Source organism: Octopus bimaculoides, chromosome 11, assembly GCF_046866305.1.
Source record: "Octopus bimaculoides isolate indiv1 chromosome 11, ASM4686630v1, whole genome shotgun sequence".
Lineage (NCBI taxonomy): Eukaryota > Metazoa > Mollusca > Cephalopoda > Octopoda > Octopodidae > Octopus > Octopus bimaculoides.
The window spans coordinates 34,861,212-34,882,862 of NC_142938.1; the positions used below are offsets into that span (position 1 = coordinate 34,861,212).

The window sequence follows — 21,651 nt, forward strand, 5'->3', positions numbered from 1 at the left end:
AGAGAGAGGGACAGAGTGAAGCAGAGGGTTGAGGGTTAGGCCATCACAGTTTGAGAGAAATGGTAGTCATAGAACCATAGAGTGATTATGTCCATATATATATATATATATATATATATATATATATATATATATATATATATATGTATATATGTCATATAACATATGCAAACTATGAGATTGGACAATATTTTTGGTATTATTTCACTACTATACATTTCACTTGCTAATAAGAATTAGAAAATTTTACATGTAGGAGAAACATGTAAGATATCGCCTATTAGAAATTCTTCAGATGGAGAATTTCTCTGAAGAATTCCAAAAGGACACATAAGACTGTTTTTGAAATTACAAATGTGTTTATTATTCTAAGCAATCTTTCAATTTACTTATCACACAGGAGGCATTACCATGAATGTCAATTCTGTTTGGATCAATTAGTATCTCAGAGAATTATATTTTTGTATGAATATTGGCTCTCTTCTCTGGGACAAATGTAATACACATGGCTTGCATTATTGACATGAATTCTTTAAGTTTTATATCAATGTCTTGCATAGAGAGACTTTTAAGCCAATTTTGTTGAAGTATCTGATTTTTCAATTGATTTCCAGTCAGCCTTGTAGAAGTGTGGACTGGATAGGGTTTGGGTGTCATCTGTGTGGAATACATCTTTAACACACTGGTGTCGCAATTTGTCACTCATGAGTTTTCTCCCTTGTAGCAGCAGATACATTGTGTTACCTTGAGAGGGGTGCTTAAAATAAACACTTCGCAAGGTTTATTTCTGGTATTTTAAGCTGGAAATGGCCTATTTTCAATTCAGAACAAGGCTCAATTTCTGTTTACCAACACCATTTTCATTGTTATTCATTCACCACAAGGTATACAAGCTTTTAAATTGATTGTAGTTTTTAGGATTTTTTTTCTGGATGAATGGCCTCTTCTGCATTTAATGAAGCTATTCTGGGAGAAATTGTTTTTGATTCACACTCATATGATGGTTTTGAAGGATTCACTAAGGCAGATATCAATGATGAAGTGGTTGCAGGTGATGATGAGGATGATGGTAGTGTTTATAATGACAATGAGAATGATGTACCAAGTGGATACTACCATCCATGGCTGGCTGATTTTAAAAAACATATTGGCTCAGCTCCAAGGAGGTACCTGATGGCATTTCGGAGGCAACTTTTTTGTCTATCCCTTAATGACAAAATTATTACTTTGTCAATAAAACAAATACATATGCTAGTTAGGTGAAGGAAAAGAGAGGGAAAAATACTGGTGCCCACACGTGCAGCAACAAATGGAAAGGCACCGCCTTCAAAGAAATGAAAGCATTTGTAGCAATTTCACTTCTGTGATTGGGTTTACTAAACACTCATCATTTGATTTATACTGGTCCACAGATGACTTTATTGAGATACCTGGCTTGGCACATCATGGCAAGAGACAGATTTCTGAGAAGCCTGTTCTTTTTCCAACTTCTGGGCAACTCCAAAATGAAACCAAGGAACCACCTTGAGCATGATAAGGTACGTAAGATCTGACTGATTTTTAAAAAGCTTGTGCCACTTTAGCAGAAATACTTTTATCCTGGAAAAGGACTTCCAGTGGATGTAAGTATGATTCCTTTCAAAGGAAGAACAGGCCTACTAATCTACATGCCAGCAAAACCAACCAAGTGGGGTCTGAAAGCCTGGAGGCTGGCTGATGCAATAACCGGGTACATCTACAAGTGGCAGGCACCAAAAGCAGTTGTGTTGCACATAAAATGGTTTCCTCCCTCTCAGAGAATGTGTAAAATAAGGGATATCTCATTTACAACTTTTTTTCATCACTAGCCCAACACAGAACAGGAACATGTAGCACATTACATGTAATCCACCAAGGTGTGCTTGAAGAAATCAATACAACAACACCTCGAGCAGGCAAGTTCCCCATCACACATAGAGATGGACACATTTTGTACATTTCCAGGTATAACAAAAGGACAGTGAATCTTCTGATGACTACCCACTCTACCAAGATCTTCAGAAAAGAAGTTTATTCAAAGCATCATGAAGATCATAGCAGGACTGTGTACAAACTGTGTGCTGTGCAGTCCTACTTTCAACACATGGGGCAGATAGACGGAGTGGGCAAGCAAATGATGTATTACATAATGCTGCACAGCTGTATAAAGTGATGGAAGAAAGTTTAATTTTACCTTTTCGAAATATGCTTCTGCAATGCTCTTGTCTAGAAAGCCAAGTCAGCTTGCCAGGTTAGTGTTAGAAAGTTTAGGCTGAGAAATGTGCATTCTCTACTGGAAGGCTGCCAAGTCAGGTGTGTCTCATAGAAGAGGCAAACAATCAGAAGCCCCTACCTCAGAAAAGCTGGTAATAAAGGAACACCACCATATTATTAACCTCAAGTGTCTGAAACCTGACTGGCCTTCTAGTCCAGATTGTGCTATTTTTTTCAAACTGAGAGAAGCACCACCAGACTCAGTTCATGTGCAGAAAATGTGATGTGGTACTCTGCCCATACCCCTTCTTCCAGAGGTAAAACACTCTGATAGATTACAAGGTAGACTGTACCCCAGAACTCCATAGACAGTGATCAAGATATGATAAAAGTATGTCAACACATTTGTTTTTTGTTTTTTTCATTGACAAAACATACTTGTAGAATATAATGCATTTCATCAAAATGTTATTCAGCCATTCCTTTATTCATATACAAAAAAAATAAAGTTTGTAAATACAATACAAAGAAAATTATAACAATTTTGAAGCAGTAGGTATTCATGTTTTTTTTTTTGCTCCCTCAAAAAAAAAATTAAAAAAAAAAAGCAATGGAAGGGGAAACAATTCTAGCGGCAAATCATTGTGCTAAAGATTAATAAGTTTTGGACCATACATTTTCAGTTCTGTTATGATGTGGTCTGAGAAAATTGTTGGTGATATCTTCTCATTATGGATAAGTTCCACATTGTTGGTGAAGCAGAGGTCTAAGATGTTATTGTTTCTAGTTGGAGAGAGAATGGTTTACTTCATGAACATCATTTTCATGAGATCAACCAGAGATTCTGCTTGATTGCTTTGTGTATGTCATTCCTGAGATTATGTCACCTTTGACCATCTGATGTTCAGGAAGTTGAAGTCACTCATCAGAAGTACATTAATGCATTGATCTAGTATTTCTCTTATATATAAAGCTTTCCTTAACTTTACCATCATGATTTGAGGCAATGGGTGGGTGATATAATGTGCTTATTACCACATCAAATGCACTATGTGTGCGTCACAGACCAGGTTCAAATGTGACAATAGGGTTAGTGGTGTGACATCCTCACAGATGTACAACACCAGGCCATAACAGAGGAATTTAATACTGGAAGCCCCTTGCCCTTATGGCAGAATCTGTAACAGGGCTAGAAGAAAAATTCCAGGTGTGGAAACAGAACCTGGAACCAAGGGGTCTTAAAGTTAACTTAGCAAAAACCAAAGTAAGCAAGAAATTGGACAGGACCCTTTACCCTTCTGGTAAATGGCCCTGTTCAATATGTAGGGAAGTGTAGGTAGAAATTCTATTCACTGTAGCCAGTGCAAGCTATGGATACACAAGAGGTGCAGATACACAGGAAACTGATTTCAGTGGATCTTGGGAAGTTGTAGTTAGTTTCTGCTACTTAGGGGACCTAATTAGCAGTGGAGGAAGTTGTACAGAAAATGTAATTGCTACAATAAGAATAGGATGGAGAAAGCTCTCTCTTTTCTCTCTCTCTTTCTTTCTCTATCTCTCTTTTTCTCTCTCTCTCTCTTTCTCTCTCTCTCTTTCTCTCTCTCTCTCTCTTTCTCTTTCTCTCTCTCTCTCTCTCTCTCTCTCTCTCTGAGTGAAAGGAAAATTGTATGTTGCATGTATGCAAACTGCAATGCTTCATGTTAGTGAGACATAGGCCCTGGATTCAGAGGGCAGACAAAAACTAGAAGAACAAAGCTGGTATACTCTGCTGGATGTGCAATGTGCAGTGTACATGTGTGACAGAGCACTAGTGTCTTGAAAGAAAAGTTGGGCATAAGAGGAATTATATGCAGTGTGCTAGTTTGGTCATGTGATGCAGCTGGATGAGGACAGTTGCATAAAGTGCTGATCACTTGAAGTTGAGGGAAGTTATAGAAGAGGGAGACCCAGGAAGACATGGGGCAAAGCACTGAGGGCTGTTCTCAAAAAGCTGAGTCTTATGAAGGAGATGACAAAGGACTGAGATATGTGGCACATTGTTGTACTCAAGACGACCCACCCACTACAACAGAATTGTTATCCTGAAACCAAGGTGTAATAAAAAGCATTGGTGTGGGTTCAGTGCCATGTAAAAAACACCCAGTTCACTATGAAGTGGTTGGAGTCAGGAAGGGCATCCAGCTGTAGAAACAAGCCAAAACAGACAATGGAACCTGGTGAAGCTCCTGGTCTTACCAGTTGCTGTCAAGCTGTCCAACCCATATCAGTATAGAAAATGGACATATGATGATGATATATATATATATATATATATATATATATAGGGTGCAATGGGTAAGTCATCACCAGTTTATATTTTTAATTTTGCACATGTGCATTGTTTTTGATTTTGTTGACTACACAGTATAGTAGGGTCGCTTGCTGTCTGTAACAAAAACAGCACCATGATGCAATTCACTCTGTCAGAAATTTGGAAATGGTATGCTGTACTGTTTGGCATTCATGCTGGAAGTTCCAATATGAACATTTCATAGTATTTGGGTGTCAATCTGAGGACAGTGCATTTACTATGAGTGATAAAAATCAAACATCCAGTCAACATCATGGTGTTTGGCGTGATCACTAGTGATAACGACGTTATGCCTCCATTCATCTTCCCACATGACCTCAGACTCAACACAGAGGCCTACATCAAGTACCTGGAGGAGGTAGTGCTGTCCTGGGTGAAGAGAGTGGCTGCTGGAAGACCCTATGTTTGACAACAGGACTCTGCACCATGCCACACAAGCAGGAGAACCCAATCATGGCTGTCAGACAATTTCTACAACCACATCACTCCTAACATCTGTCCACCTAACACACCAGACTGCAACCATCTTCATTATTATATGTGGGGCACAGTTGAGTGAGAGACCAACAAAACTCCTTGTAACACCAAAGATGAACTGAAGGTAAGGATTATGGCAGCATTCATCAACTTAAACAAGGAGACCGTGGTTGAAACCAATGGTGATTTTATTGAATAAATTTACTCTTTTGTATTTCAACTACAGAGGTATCAAACTAGTAAACCAGGTCATGAAAGTTATGAAAGGGTTATAGCTCAATTGATTAGGAATAGAATTTAACTAGATGAGATGCAGTTTTAGTTTTGTACCTGGGAGGAGTACCACAGATGCCATCTTCCTATTGAGACAGCTGCAGGAAAAGTATTTGGCCAAAAATAAGCCATTGTACTTAGCTTTCATCAACCTGGAGAAAGCTTTTGACTGAGTCCCCAACTTTGTTATGTGGTGATCTCTAAGGAAGTTAGGAGCAGAGGAGTAGCTTGTTAGAGCTATACAAACCATGTACAGTGGTGCTGTTAGTAAGGTGAGAGTCAGCCACAAATACAGTGATGAATTTATTGTACAAGTTGAGGTTCAGTTCTCAGCTCACTCTTATTCATATCATCCTCCAGGCCATAAAGAGGAATTCTAAACTGGATACCTATGGGAATTACTTTATACTGATGACCTTGTTCTTATTATAGAATCTGAAACAGTTGGAAAAGAAATTCCAGCTATGGAAGCAAAACCTGGAATCAAAGGGCCTTAAAGTTAACCTAGCAAAGACCAAAATTGTTCGCAAAAAAGAAGACAAGACTCTCCGTCAGGTAAGTGGCCCTGCTCAATATGTAGGAAAGGAGTTGGAAGTAATTCCATTTGCTGCACCCAGTGTAAGCTTTGAACACATAAGAGGTGCAGTAGAATCACAAATAGATTAATGGGTATAGTTGTCTTTGTATAAGGTAGATGTGTAGGAACAATAAGCACCAAGAGCACATGGGACTTAGCCTCTCTCAAATGCCCAGGAGATTCTCTTGAGGTTGTAGATAGTTTCTGTTACATAGGTGACCAAATTAGTAATGGATCAAATTAGCAATGGTGGAGGATGCTCTGAAAATATTGTTTCTAGAATAAGAGTAGGATGGAGGAAGTTCAGAGATTTGCCAACCTCTATTGGCAACAAAATGACTTTCTCTCAAGGGTAGATTGTATGGTGCTTGTGTATGAATAGCTATACTCCATGGTAGTGAAACATGGGCTCTGAATGCAGAAAACATGCATAGACTGTAGAGAAATGAAGGCAGTATGCTTCATTGGATGTGCAACATCAGTGCATGTACAACAAAATGCAAATGTGTTGAGAGAAAAGCTGGGCATAAGTGAAATCAAATGCAGCATGCAAAAGAACAGACTATGTTGGTTTGGACATCTGGTGCATATGAATGAAGACAGCTGCATAAATAAGTACCGATCACTGAAAGTGGATGGTACCTGTGGAAGAGGGAGACCCAAAAAGACATGGGATAAAGTGGTAAGGACCGATCTCAGGTTGTTGGATCTCACAGGGGAAATGACAATGGACTGAACTGTCTGACGACATGAGGTTCTTGAGAAGACCCACCCATGTCAGTAAAACTGAGTTCTAGAAGTGCTGTGGGTTTCACAAGTGCTTGTGTTCCACCCATATGTAACAAGAAAACTTTTCTCACAACCTGCCCCAACAGACCAAACTGCATCTCTTCTCTTCCTCACATCTCTTCTTTCACACAGTATGCTTACCTCTCATTCCCCAATCTTGTCCTCATAGCCCTGTTCACTGTATCATTGCTATCCGGTAGACATACACCCAGGTTTTCCCCACTCACCGCATTCCCCTCCCCCACTCTCTATTCATTCTTTCTTGGCAATGTCCTGCCACTTATATTATTAGCTCCATACCTCAAGGTTATGCCCTGGCACTTGCCACCATCTCTCTCTTCTTTACTCATATTCTGATTTCTGTCACTTGTGAGTATGCCCAGCACTCTGCCACCATCCCTCTCCTGCTCTCATGCTGTCTCCCACTCTCTCCTTCTCCTGTTCTTTCCTCAGGCTGAGTAACACGTATCTCCTTTACAGCGACAATCTTGTTTCTGTCCTCATTCCTGATCAGTTTCTGCCTCTCTGTCTCACTATAACCTTACATCATCTGACGCAAGACCACCTCCTCCAATACTCCCTCCCCTCTCAAAGGATCTTTGTCTTGCAAGTTACTTAGTGACCCTGCCAGTTCTGATGTCACGTAAAAAGCATCCAGTCCACACTGTAAAGTGGTTGGCTTTTGGAAGGGCATCCAGCTATAAAAGCCTTGCCAAAGCTGACCTTGCCTGTGCTTGTGCCATGCAAAAAGTACTCAGTCCAGTCTGCTGGGTGGTTGGCTTTAGGAAGGGCATCCGACCATAAAACCCCTGCCAAAACAAACACAGAAGTCTGGTGCAAGCTCCTACCTAACCAGCTCCTGTCAAACCATCTCACCCATGCCAGCATGGACGGCAGATGTTCAATGATGAATATGATGTGTGTGTGTGTGTGTATTGCAAACTGACAGAAAAGATGGGAACCATGGTGGTGATGCAATGTACATCTGTGAAGATCTCACACCTCAGGTCCTTTTGTCATACTCAAACTCAGTGTGTATCATGCTACGATATCATTATATATATATTATTTATTGCTCCAAATCACACAGGTATATTTGAAAGCTGCCTTACTAAAATAGAAGTTCTAATCAGTGTACTTCTCATTGTCTTCAACCTACCCAATGTACACTGGCCCAAGGGCTTTTTCCTCTCAAGAATGTTGTAGTGCAGACAAAAACAGGTGGAATCCCTGCTCAGCCTTACCAACACATTGTACATGGAGCATGTAGTACTCCAGCCACCCAGGGCAAACATTATACTTGATATCTGCTTCATAAACAATTTGGATTTCATCCATAATGTGAAAGTGACATTGATGCTAATCTCAGATGAGCTGACCATGTATAGACCAAAGGAATCCGCAGACATGCAGCGTATGGAAAGCACCCAAAATCAATCCAATCAGTAGTTCTATAAAGTAAACTGGGAACTGATTGAGATAAAGAGCTTCAAACAGGATTGGCTTCAGTGTCTCTCTGCACTGGATATTGACATAAAACTTAAAGAATTCATGTCCATAATGCAAGCCATGTGCTACAAGTTTGTCCAGGAGAAATTGGCCACTGTACATAAGAACAAAGTTTCCAAGAAGAGGTAATTTCTAATGAGATGGCATGCAAAGATTGCTAACTTTCTAAACAGAGAACTCAATCATCATCATCATCATCATCGTTTAACGTCCGCTTTCCATGCTAGCTTGGGTTGGACGATTTGACTGAGGACTGGTGAAACCAGATGGCAACACCAGGCTCCAGTCTAATTTGGCAGAGTTTCTACAGCTGGATGCCCTTCCTAACGCCAACCACTCAGAGAGTGTAGTGGGTGCTTTTACGTGTCACCCGCACGAAAACGGCCACGCTCGAAATGGTGTCTTTTATGTGCCACCCGCACAAGCCAGTCCAGGGGCACTGGCAACGATCTCGCTCGAAAATCCTATGGGAGCCAGTCAGGCGGTACTGGCAACGGCCACGCTCAAAATGGTGCATCTCATGTGCCACCCGCACAAGAACCAGTCCAGGGGCACTGGCAACGATCTTACTTGGCTTGCCGGGTCTTCTCACGCACAGCACATTTCCAAAGGTCTCGGTCAGTAGTCATCGCCTCGGTGAGGCCCAATGTACGAAGGTCTTGCCTCACCACCTCAGCCCAGGTCTTCCTGGGCCTACCTCTTCCACGGGTTCCCTCAACTGTTAGGGTGTGGCACTTTTTCACGCAGCTATCCTCATCCATTCTCACCACACGTCCATACCAGCGCAATCGTCTCTCTTGCACACCACAACTGATGCTTCTAATGTTCAGCTTTTCTCTCAAGATACTTACACTCTGACGGGTATTCACATTGACATTACACATCCAACGGAGCATACTGGCTTCATTGGCAGTAAAAAATCCCACCTAAAAACATTACTTTGAGAAAAATTTGAAATACTCCCATGAAAGAGAGAGAGAGCAGACAGAGAAGCCTGAGTTATAGAAAATATAAAATCAGATCCTAAACAATTGCTTACATTGATATAAAAGATGTAATACTGGCCATAGATAAAAATAAACTTGAACTCAATTGCTGGCCCTCATGGTTTCCCAGCAATCCTTCTAAAATTGTGCAAGTGAGCCCTAGAAAAATTACTGCAGTCTTCCTTCCAGAGTTTCCTTGCAAGTAGCAAGCTTTCAGACAAGTTGAAGGAAGGAATAATATGGCCTATTCATAAAAGATGACGCAGAGCTGATTTAAAAAACTATAAGCGTATCTTAAACCTTGCAAAGTCATGGAAAGGTAGTCTAAAGGAAACTAATCACATGTTTTGAAGAAAATAACTTGCTGACTGACACACAGCATGGTTTCTAGTCAGGGAGAAGTTGCCTGACACAGCTCTTGCAACACTATGACTGGATATTGAAACAGCAGCTTAACTATTCAGATGTGAATGTGATATATCTTGACTTTGTGAAGGCTTTCTATAAAGTCGATCATGGTATTATATGTCACAAACTGTGTGACCTCTGCATAATTGGTAAACTAGGGGAGTGGCTACATGACTTTTTGAAAGATAGAATTCAATTAGTAGTATCAACAGGGTCACCTACAGATAAATGCAAATAATGAGTGGTAGCCCACAGAGCTCTGTCTTGGTGCCACTACTATTTATAGTGGCCCTCATCAACACAGAGAGCCACGATCTCAGTCTATGCAGATAACACAAAAGTTTCACAGGTAATACAAAATCCTGAAGATGGCATGCATTTGCAACAGGAGTTAAATGTAATATACAAACAGGGCGACGACAATAATATGCAGTTTAATGCTGAAAGGTTCCAAGCCCTACTCTATCAACAGACAAAATTAAAATACACTGAACCTTGAGCGATTGCAGTTCCAGAATCACAGTGAGTGTGTGACCTTCTGTGTGGATATTACTTAGTTGGCAATGAAATGCAGGCAGCTAAGTGGTTGGATTCTTAGAACTTTCAGAACAAGAGAACAAGAAACCACGATGGTCCCTCTGGAAGACATTTGTCCTACGCTATCTTGACATTGTTCCCAACTATACTCACCACACTGTGTGAAATTAATAGAACTCAAAGTAGTCCAGTGAAGCTATACGAAGAAGACAGCTTCAGTGCAACAAATTAGCTGCAAGATTCAAGAGGCTTAGACTTTACTTCCTGGAAGAAAGGTAGGAAAGATATATTGCCAATGTAAATCTGGAAGATCCTGTAAAGAATCAACCTTTGATTGTTGGGCCTTACAGAGGCAAAGTGTTCTTTTTGAGTGTTGGGCCTCATGGAAGTGAGGTGGTGGAGTTCCTTTCGAGCAGACCTCACAGAGGCAAAGTGGCCGAGTTCCTTTCAAGTGTTGGGCCTCACTGAGGCAGTGCCCAAGGCCTTTGGCATTATGTTGTGCTTGAGAAGAAGACCCATCAACCCGAGCAAAATCCCAATTGTGGAAGATACTGGTGTGACACAAATATATATATATGCACTCACACACACACATGCATATTACTATATCTCATATACATATCATCAGTGTTTATAGAAGTGTTTTTTTTAAACTGCAAAAACAATATGACCAGCCTCAATAAATCAAAGTACAGCAGCTGGTCACTTATTGCTTATGAGCTATGTCATCAAAGTTGAACAGAGCTAAATACTTTGTCTTTTTCTTTCCCTTTCTTTTCTCTCTATTTTTATTCCTGTAATTTTCCTGATAAAATTATATTTCTTAGTATTACTTACTTTAAACGTTGAAGGTACTACATTTAGGTGAAACTGCCAAATTTTTCCTGCATGTTCTGTTTGTGGACAGTTCCAATGAAACACTTCTACAAACACTGTCTTTGCAGTGGATATGACTAGATAACTAGTTGCAGACATATTTTTAAACATGATGCAAGATTAGTAAACATGGAATTGTGGGAACAATTGCATGAACATCGTGAACTTGTATCTTCGATGATTATTATTTATGCTCTAAGGTGATAAAGTAATTTGTGGGTTTTCTGTTTATTGGAGTAGTAGTTTCATAAGGGGATTTCCCCCTTCCAATTTTCAGATAGCTGCTATCTGTGGAAGTTCTTCCCAAAGTAAATGCCTGGATTATATTATCCTAACAATTGACCTGCTATCATCATCATCACCATCATCGTTTAACGTCTGCTTTCCATGCTAGCATGGGTTGGACGATTTGACTGAGGACTGGTGAAACCGGATGGCAACACCAGGCTCCAATCTGATTTGGCAGAGTTTCTACAGCTGGATGCCCTTCTTAACGCCAACCACTCAGAGAGTGTAGTGGGTGCTTTTACGTGTCACCCGCACGAAGGCCAGTCAGGCGGTACTGGCAACGGCCACGCTCAAAATGGTGTATTTTATGTGCCACCCGCACAAGAGCCAGTCCTGGGACACTGGCAACGATCTCGCTCGAAAATCCTTACACATGTCACGGGCACAAGTGCCAGAAAGGCGACGCTGGACACAGGTGCCAGTTGTCGAATTTAGTTCGATTTCACTTGCCTCAACAAGTTTTCGCAAGCGGATTTTAGTGTCCAATGTAGAAAAGGTGCGCATAAGTGGGCTGGCTACACCCCTGGCAGAGGCCTTGGATTTAGGTCTCACTTGGCTTGCCTGGTCTTCTCACACACAGCACATTTCCAAAGGTCTTGGTCAGTAGTCATCGCCTCGGTGAGGCCCAATGTTCGAAGGTCTTGCCTCACCACCTCAGCCCAGGTCTTCCTGGGCCTACCTCTTCCACGGGTTCCCTCAACTGTTAGGGTGTGGCACTTTTTCATGCAGCTATCCTCATCCATTCTCACCACATGTCCATACCAGCGCAATCGTCTCTCTTGCACACCACAACTGATGCTTATGTTCAGCTTTTCTCTCAAGATACTTAAACTCTGTCGGGTATGCACACTGACATTACACATCCAACGGAGCATACTGGCTTCATTCCTTGCGAGCGTTTGCATGTCCTCAGCTATCACAGCCCATGTTTCACTGCGATGTAGCATGGCTGTTCGTACACATGCGTCATACAGTCTGCCTTTTACTCTGAGTGAGAGTCCCTTTGTCGCCAGCAGAGGTAAGAGCTCTCTGAACTTTGCCCAGGCTATTCTTATTCTAGCAGCTACACTTTCAGTGCACCCACCCCCACTACTAACTTGGTCACCCAGATAGCGGAAGCTATCAACTACCTCTAGTTTTTCTCCCTGGAATGAGATAGAAGTTGTTTCCTGTTTGTTTACAGTGTTTATTGCACCTGAACATCTGCCACATACAAAAACTAACTTCCTAGTTAACCTGAAAAGGGGCTAGGAGTCCATATAAATAAAAAAATTATAGTTAAAGAAGTAAATAAAGTTGGAAAATCACAAAACTATATTTTAGAGAATGTTTAATATTCTTGTTATAGGGAGTGATTTGAGATGTAACCAATCTCAATGTATCCATCTTATCGAATATTAGAAAGAATTCTTTAGGAAGTCAAAGAGAAAAAGCTTGTGGGTTAATATTTTGTACCCATGTTTTAATGCTTAGTCTATGAGAGCTGAATCCTCCATCCACGCATATGGCCTTCCAACAGCAACCTTCTCCAGCCAGGGCTTGAGCACAGACAACAGCAGCTTCAAATAGCTGTCTGTATTAAGCCTAAAGCCCTGTTCAAAGATGTGGGGCAACATAACATCATTTTTATTGGAGACACAGCAAAAGACCATCACAGTTTAGAGGAACATGATTTTCATGATGTCCAAGCTATGTCTTAGAACCTTTATAGTATTGATAGAGCATTGAGCAGCAGTCTTGATGCTGGTGTTTTGATACCCAGTGTGAGTCACCATCATACAGGTAACACTTTTCCAATATCAAGATGGTTTCTAGTCTTCTGTGTCAGCTAACTTTTTCTCAACTGCAATTTTAATTTCAATGCTCTCCAACACTGTCAACTGTTCACCAATACATCAAGCTGTTCCTGGAAAAAGGAAACAAAAACAATTTCAAATTTAAGCCTGAACATCCTATATGTGTGTGTGTGTGTGTGTGCATACACACACATGCATGTGCACATACACATATACATATGTGCATGCATATGCACACACCTGCATACAAACACACACACATTTACATATAAAATGGAATCTTCATCAATCTTGGCAGTGAGTATTTTCAGTTGTTTGACAACTGAGTGACCTACACTTTGAATTGACATGTGAAATGACCACATATTGTACAGATATGTGAACTCTTAACATAATTCTCAATCACAATCAGTATGGAATAGCATGTGAAAGATCATATCCTTGAATTACAGGTATAATCTATGTGACAGACCTCTAAACAGTTTCTGTGTGTACACAATTTTTATTCACAATACTTGGATTAAATTGAGGTCATGACAAATACAATCACTCATGATGCTATGTAGTGGAATCAAACCTGTCACAATTGTGGAGAAAATTTCTCTACCATTCACTCCTACATAAATAATACACATTTAAATAAATCATATGCATATGTACATACCATACCTCTATACAAAATTCCTCACTGACATATATATTTGATATGTATATGATATAGTCTTTTTTTGTTTTACTGGTTTGTCATTAGACTAGCAGTCTCAAGAGTATAAATTGATTATATGGACCTCAAGTTGAGCTGAATTGTGCTGATGCTCTGAGCATGTGTGTGTGTGAGGAAAAAAGGGAATGATATTCAAAGTAATGGAAGGGGTGTATGTTCCTGTCACATATGAGATGTTTAAAGTCAGAGCAATATTTTAATAGGTGATGAGATCAGTGATGTTCATCTCCTTGAAGCATGTTCAGAAATACCAAGATATTTAGAAAATTGGAGAGTTTTAATGCACTACACTATGTATGAGCATTCATTTACAGCCAAGTGCAATATATCCATCCATCTCTTTCGAAAGCAATTCTGATACCCATTTTTTTAATGTAATAAAACTTTTGAAATAACTGATGGTGTTCTCTAATACTTTTAATACCGCATTCAGTGAGTTGAATTGAAAAAAGTTTTCCAAATGAATGACATGATTATTTAATATGCTGATAAATGAAAATTGCTGTTGAAGATATTTTATATGAAAATAAGTGATTTAATTAGAACCTCTATATTTCACTGTCAGTATTTTATACTCAGAAAATTGAATGCATTTATAAAAAAATATACATTAGAAAGGAGAAAGTAATTTGTGTTGTGTCTATAAATTATGTATTTAAACATTTTTCTTTTTTTAGCAGTATTACGCTACATAACTAAGGAGACACTTTCTTTAGTACATTGTTATAATTTTTATGTTCTATTTTTCAGCAACATACTTTTGAAGACAAGTCAGGACATGATCAAGCAAATCTTCAGTTTTTCACCTCTGACCAAAGACAAAGAAAAGAAAACAATAAAGACAGTGATAATAAAGAAAAGAAGAATAACTGTAAGAAAATTCAATTTGATTCTAAAGAAAAATTTTTAGAAGAGAATAAAGTGACAACGGTGTTGTTAAAAGATTTGATAAAAGATACAAAGACTAACTCTGAAACATCAACTGAAATTTCTGAAGAAATTCAGAAAGCAAACTTTGAAAATAACAGTGATAAGAAGGCTGGAGTATCTCCAGTTTGTGAAGAGAAAATGAATGACACAAAAGTAACAGTTATAGCGGAGAGTTTTGTTAAAGACAAGATTTTGGATCAAGCAAAACCAACCATTCAAAGGTCAAAGATTACAATTAAACTTACTGGTAAAACAGGCATAAAGCCACTTCAGTATCCTGTGTTGTCACCTTGGATGTCTACAAGTAAAATGCCTGATCCAAATAATGCCCAATCAGCTAAAGTAAATTCTGACAAGAAAATGTGCTCAACTAAAGAAATTGAAAGCCAATTATCTCTTGATGACTTCTTGACATGTTCAAACAATCATGGTAGTGACCCAGTTGCTTCAGATATAGAGACTGAAGAAGAAAAAACTAACATTAAAATATCTAATCTGAACACTTGTAGACGATCAGCTGATACTTCCATTCTACAAGAATCTATTGATAATAGTGAAAATAAAAAATCTCAGGAATTCTTACCAGATTCACACATGTCTACAACAATGCCTGTCTCTGTTTCCCAAGTGTCTGGTAGCTGTCTTCTTCCGATCAGTGTTTTAGCAACAACACCTTTCCCCACTTCCCCACCTGAAAGGAATTCCAGTAATGTTTTTGAGGGTACTGAAAGCTCTGATTTGTGTATTTCTCTAGCAGTTGACCAAAAATCAAGTAATGTGCACGAATCAAATAAAGAGAGTGAAACTAAGGTTATTTCTGAAAGCAAAAATGGAGCAAGAACTTTGTTGAGCCAACATAAAGGTACAATACAGGTGCCAGTATCCACTGGTGTCAAGTTCTTCACAAGAGATCTTGATAAGAGGCTCCTAGGGGTTGATTCTACTTCTCAGGTTTCTATGGGAAAAATAAACCATTCTTCTCCATCTGTTTTCCAGATTACAGAGACTAGTGATGCTAGTTTATATCAGACTGATAAAGAAAACATCACTTTGCATTCTTCTGTCACTCTTGAAGGAAATCCAAGCAATGGCAGTCCCCCTATTATCCAAGAGACATCTCTGCTTGTAAACAAAGAACATTTCTCAAAAATATGCAGTAATAATGTCTCTGACCCTTTAGCAAGCAGTACTTCTACCTTATTTGATGAGATAAACTCTAAAAGTTGTTATAGCATCTCTGCTTTACATTCTGAATTGTCATCTGTTCCTAGCAAACTCCAGTTGTCTGATAACTTTGAACTGCCAAGAAAAAATTCTGTTATGGTGACAGCACCTTCAAACCTCTCTGCAATCAACACAGGGGAAATAAAATCTGATCATTCTGCTATCTCTTCAGAATCAGATGCAAAAAACAATTGTATGGAAAAGAAGGACAGTTGTTCTTTGGTAACATTGTTAAGCAATAGTGCTAGGTCTGATATGAGAACAGTTGATTCCAGTACAGTTGAGCAAAATATTTCTTTGATTCCTTTACCAACTTCTATGAGCAGTTCTTTAGCTAATATATGGGATATTCCTCTCCCTTCTAATCTACAATCTGAGTGTCAACCCCCATCCCATGGTGTATTAATTCGAGAATCTGAACACAATTATGCTATCAGACTTATGGAAAATTCAGATGGTGTTTTGCACCCTATGAAAAGAGTTCCATTGCAACATGATGATAAAAATGTTGATAGTGATGATAGCAACAACGATATAAGTAATAACAGCTGGAAAGCACAATCTTTTGTGGCCCAAGCATATTTATCACATAGCCAGTCTGATGATGACGGAGAGACAAGTCAACTGAGTATCTCATCAGAAAATGACTCTAACAATTCTCTTCCCCAGCAGTGTTCTCAGTCTTCAGAGAGTAATGATACCATTTCTCCACCAGTTCTAGAAGCAGAAGGAAGACAAAGCTGTCTAATTCCAAATGAGGATTTAAGCAACAATGACTCACCTCCGCCCCTTACTGCTGAAGTACCCTGTCTCTCACCTAGTGTCTCACTGCCATGTTCCACATCATCTGTGATACCAGTAACTCTGATTTGCAATCCACCTTGTGAGAGTAAAACTTTACTTACTACACCAAACACATTGTCTATTGACAACACATCATTGCTGAATAACATGTCAATTCTTAACTTAGATTCAGTTATTAGGAGTCAAGCTAAGACATATTCTTCTAATGACAGGAATGTAAAAAGTATTAAAAAAGTGGTTCTTTTGAAAAAGCCAGTGCAAAATATTCCTTCTCGCCATCTACGTACATCCCGAAAATCTCGATCAAAACAAAATGATGTGAAACTTTTAAAAGTAGATAAGGTAGATCAAGAAAAAATCATTGTAAAAGTTACATCACGCACATCAGAAGGTGTACCTGTGATAAGCCTGACACCAGCAACATCAACAGCAAGTTATACCACATCAGATCTCTCATCTTCATCAGTTGCAACTACTTCATCTTGTGGTTCAAACTTTACAGAAATCTCTGAAACTGAAACTGCTGATAGCTCATTACTAGAAGCAGCTGCTAAAAAGGCAGAAACACTACCCAAAATGTTCATGCCTACAGTAGTCCTTCATGATATTAAATACACAATGGGTAAGGATTTATCTCCAATGGCAACTATTCCTTCATCTATAGAGAACATTCCAATCTTTGATTCTGAAAATGATGATTCTGACAGTGATGTAAAATTTGAATCACCAAAGAAGTCGTTTGAGTCACAACGCCAGCTTGAAATTGAGTCACCTTCAAAAACTGCAGAAACATTTGATCCATACATGTTTCTGAACAGACCTACAAAACCTTCTATACCGTCCTCTAGCTATAACACACAGTTGACAAATGAGAGCTCTACTTTATTTAGCATAGGTCCTTGTGGTACTAGTGCTACTGGAAGAGTGACTGCAGATTCACTTCCATCTATTGACAATCAGTCAATGATAAGTAACATGTTTGATGTAACTGATTGTAAGTTTGCTTTTCCTGATGTTTTCTTAGAGAATGGTGAGCCTGAAACACCTCCAAAAATATCAAATGTTGATGTACTAGGCCCTGGACTTCCTTTTGAAACATCTAGTAAAAGCAATATTGCTCTTGGTTTGGATATCTTGAATGAGTTTTATACAGTTGAGGGAACTGAAGATTCAGGTTAATACTCTTATCAGTGGGATAGATAATCGGTGATTAAAATTTTTCTCTCAAACTTTTTGTCTGTATAAGTCTATTATTATAACCTCTTGCAATAGATAGTATATTAGGCACAGATAATTTTTTATATTAAGTTATAAGATATTTTGTTCCTGCCTTTTGATATTGTTATTAATCATCATCATCATCATCAATAACAATAACATCGCGGTTGATATTCTAAATATTTTGTTCTTTTTTAGCTAGAATCATCAGATTCCATTATAAAAATATTTTTGTTGCAAATATGTTAGAAAATTATTCTTTGGTTCTACTACATTGAACTCATGAATTTTATCACAGTTTTTCCTATATTTCTGAGAGAAAATACTGCTTGTTTTTAAAGTGATTAACTGCCTTAACTACACTTCTTTCATCAACTTCAAGCCCTGGGTGCTAGGTTATTTTGTAGCCAGGATGGTAACCCTAAAAACTTATGCTTCCCTAGGATTAAACTATCAGCTCTTTGGGGATTGGTTTTAGTATGTGTAATTTGCTGAGAGACATCTTGAATAGTTGGTAGGGGATTGCCATATATTAATCTTGTTCACTCAGAAATAAGAAAAAGTTGTGAACAACAAGTTAGGTTGGAATGTACAGTAGGTTGTCTAAAAGGCAGGTTATATAAGAAATATATGAAAAGTTTAATGTAAAAGAAATCTTACTGGTGAAGTAATTAATTCCTGAAAGATTACTGGTAGTAATTATGTTATAATTATATCCTCTTAGTTTAGTGATTTGTATTAACCAGACATATTGTATACTAGTTATTGAGGCTAACTAGAAATTTTTATGAGAGCCTTATTAAACAATGGAAGCAATAAGATATGCAATTCTTTAAACGATTTGAGCAGTAATGAATAATTACCTTTTTTAGGTTAAAATATTTTCTAAATATTGGTGAAATTACACATGGAGTTCTTCAAAATTATGTTTCATCAGGTTTCTCCTTAACTGTCAGTATTCACTTAATTCTTGTTTTATTCCTCATTTTCTTCTTTTTGTTCTGTTACCTCCATGAAACTGTTCAGCACATGCAGAGGTTTTAGCCAGTATCCATATAATTGCTGTCAACTCAAAACTTCAACTTTACATGAAGTATTTATTTAAGTATGTATCTATTTGTCATTAATAACTGATTATCTTAAAATTTAAAAAAAGGACTGAGATACAAGTTTCAATTTCCTTAACAAATCAGTTACCATTTTGTTGTTACCAAGAATTGAGGCAATACTCTACTGTACAAAAAATGATTTTTAACTCAAAACATAATAGCTAACAAAACAACTACTGGATTTCCTATTTCATTGACGAAACCGAGTAGATAATTATTTGAAAAACCAATGATACAACTTTCCATCTACAAAACCTATATGTATATACACTGAAATATAGATATTTTTTTGTCTGTACAAAATCATGAATTAAAAGCAATCACCAAATCTTCTTTAATTATGCATGTTTCTTTTTTTCATCAAAGTTCATTTTTACCAATTATTGCATTTTAATCATAAATTTTTGCCTATTCTGTAACTATTTGTAGTCTCCTCATCGAAAAATAGAACAAAAAAGTATTCACAACATACTTATCAAAATTGTAACATCTGGTGTATTTTTTTTTTTTTTTTGTATAAGTCTTTCGTTATCTTATATATAATCTTAGCTACTGCAAAACATTATGAGAGTGCATTAGGCTGCAGCCATGCTGGGGTACCACCTTGAAGAATTTTCAATCAAATGAATCAACCCCAGTACTTGTTTTTTAAAGACTGGTACTTATTCTATTGATCTCTTTTGCCAAACTGCTAATATACAGGAATGTAAACACACCAGCACCAGTTGTTAAGCAATTGTGGGGGACAAATACTCACACATAAATATACGACGAGCTTCTTTCAGTTTCCGTTTACCAAATCTACTCACAAGGCTTCGGTCAACCTGAGGCTGTAGTAGAAGACACTTTCCCAAGGTGCCATACAGTGGGACTTAACCCGGAACCTTGTGGTTGGGAAACAAGCTTTTTATCACACAGCCATGCCTGTACCTATATATATATATACGAGGGGTGTCTGAAAAGTCTTGAGCCTCAAAAAAACAAAAGATGGTACAAGACTTATGATTTATTTTTCAACATAGTCCCCCTCGATGGCTGAACACTTTCTCCAGCGGTGCTGAAGCGCCATTATCCCGGTGTAGAAGAACTCTTTTGTTTGGGACTCCAAGAAACTTCCTACAGCGTCTATGACGTCATTGTCACTGGCAAAATGGCGACCAGCCAGGGCTTTTTTCATTTTTGGAAATAGATGAAAGTCAGAGGGGGCTAAGTCTGATGAATAAGGCGGATGGGGAACAAGTTCGTATCTACAATCACGAATTGTTGCCATGGCAACCACTGAGGTGTGGGCTGGAGCATTGTCGTGATGAAAAAGGACCCCTCTGGTGAGCATTCCCGGCCTCTTTTCTTTGATTGCTTCTCGGAGGCGTTTCAGTAGCTGAGAATAATACAGCCCTGTCAAAGTGTAACCATTTTCATGGTAATCGATCAGCAAGACACCTTGAGAGTCCCCAAAAACAGACGCCATGACCTTGCCAGCAGAAGGAATGACCCTGGCCTTCTTTGGGGTAGGAGATGTGTGCTTCCACTGGTTCGATTGTTCTTTGGTTTCAGGCTGGTAGTGATGGACCCAACTTTCGTCCATAGTAATGAAACGAGCAAGAAAATTCTCTTCATCAGCTTCAAACAGTTCCAGATTGCTTGTGGACAAAGTGCACCTGGTGCGTTTATGTTCAGGAGTCAAAAGGCGAGGGACTCACATTGCAGAAACCTTTGGGAACCCAAGTTCTTTTGTCAGAATGTTGTCTACTCTTTCAGTTGAAATGCCCAGTCTCTCGGCTATCTGACGACATGATATTCAGCGATCTTGTATTATCATACCAAGAGGAAGGTCAAGGTTGTCCTTGGTGGTTGCAGTTAGAGGTCTCCCTGGTCTTGGATCATCTTCCACACTCTCCCTACCACGCTTGAATTAATTTACCCAGTGTTTGACTGTTGCATATGAAGGAGCATTGTCTATTAAGGTTCTCACCATATCTTCATGGATTTCTGATGGAGTCATGCCTTTCAAATGAAGGTACTTTATGACAGCACGATACTCAGTTTTCTCCATTTTCTTTGTAAATTCGAAGCTTGTTTTTTCAAAATCTGCAACAAAAAAAAAAAATATATCAGAATCATGAAAATGAGGAAGAATACTCCGAAAAGACTGTACTTAGCAGAAAAAATTGTTTCAACTATATAGCAGCCCCGATTCTAGGTTAGGCTCAAAACTTTTCAGACACCCCTCGTATATATATATATATATATATATATATATATATATATATATATATATAATAGCTGAAATTTATAGAAAAACAAGAGATGAAGATGCTTGGGAAGGTGAGAAAGTCTTTTACGTTTTGAGCCTATGCTCTTCATCAGGAAGGAACACGAGGAAATAAACAGAGAATAAAAAAACTTGTGGATTTAGCTGTCAATCATGGTGCTGCAAATCGACCCCAGGACTTATTCTTTGTAAGCCTAGTACTTATTCTATCATTCTCTTTTGCTGAACCGCTAAGTTACAGGGATGTAAACACACCAGCATCGGTTGTCAAG

The 21,651-nt window shown here is 38.6% G+C and overlaps 1 protein-coding gene across 2 annotated transcripts; it reads left to right on the forward strand.

Moving 5' to 3' along the window:
- The first annotated feature begins 1,024 nt into the window (after positions 1-1,024).
- Positions 1,025-19,445, forward strand: LOC106882637 (uncharacterized). Of its 2 annotated transcripts, none has more exons than XM_089359802.1 (2): positions 1,025-1,538; positions 14,573-19,445. In XM_089359802.1, the coding sequence occupies exons 1-2, from the start codon at positions 1,413-1,415 to the stop codon at positions 17,957-17,959; spliced, it is 3,513 nt and encodes a 1,170-aa protein (XP_089215928.1). In that variant the 5' UTR covers positions 1,025-1,412; the 3' UTR covers positions 17,960-19,445. The 2 variants fall into 2 exon arrangements, with proteins under 2 accessions (XP_089215928.1, XP_089215929.1); XM_089359803.1 differs by lacking the exon at positions 1,025-1,538 and adding an exon at positions 4,877-5,887.
- Positions 19,446-21,651: the final 2,206 nt, after the last annotated feature.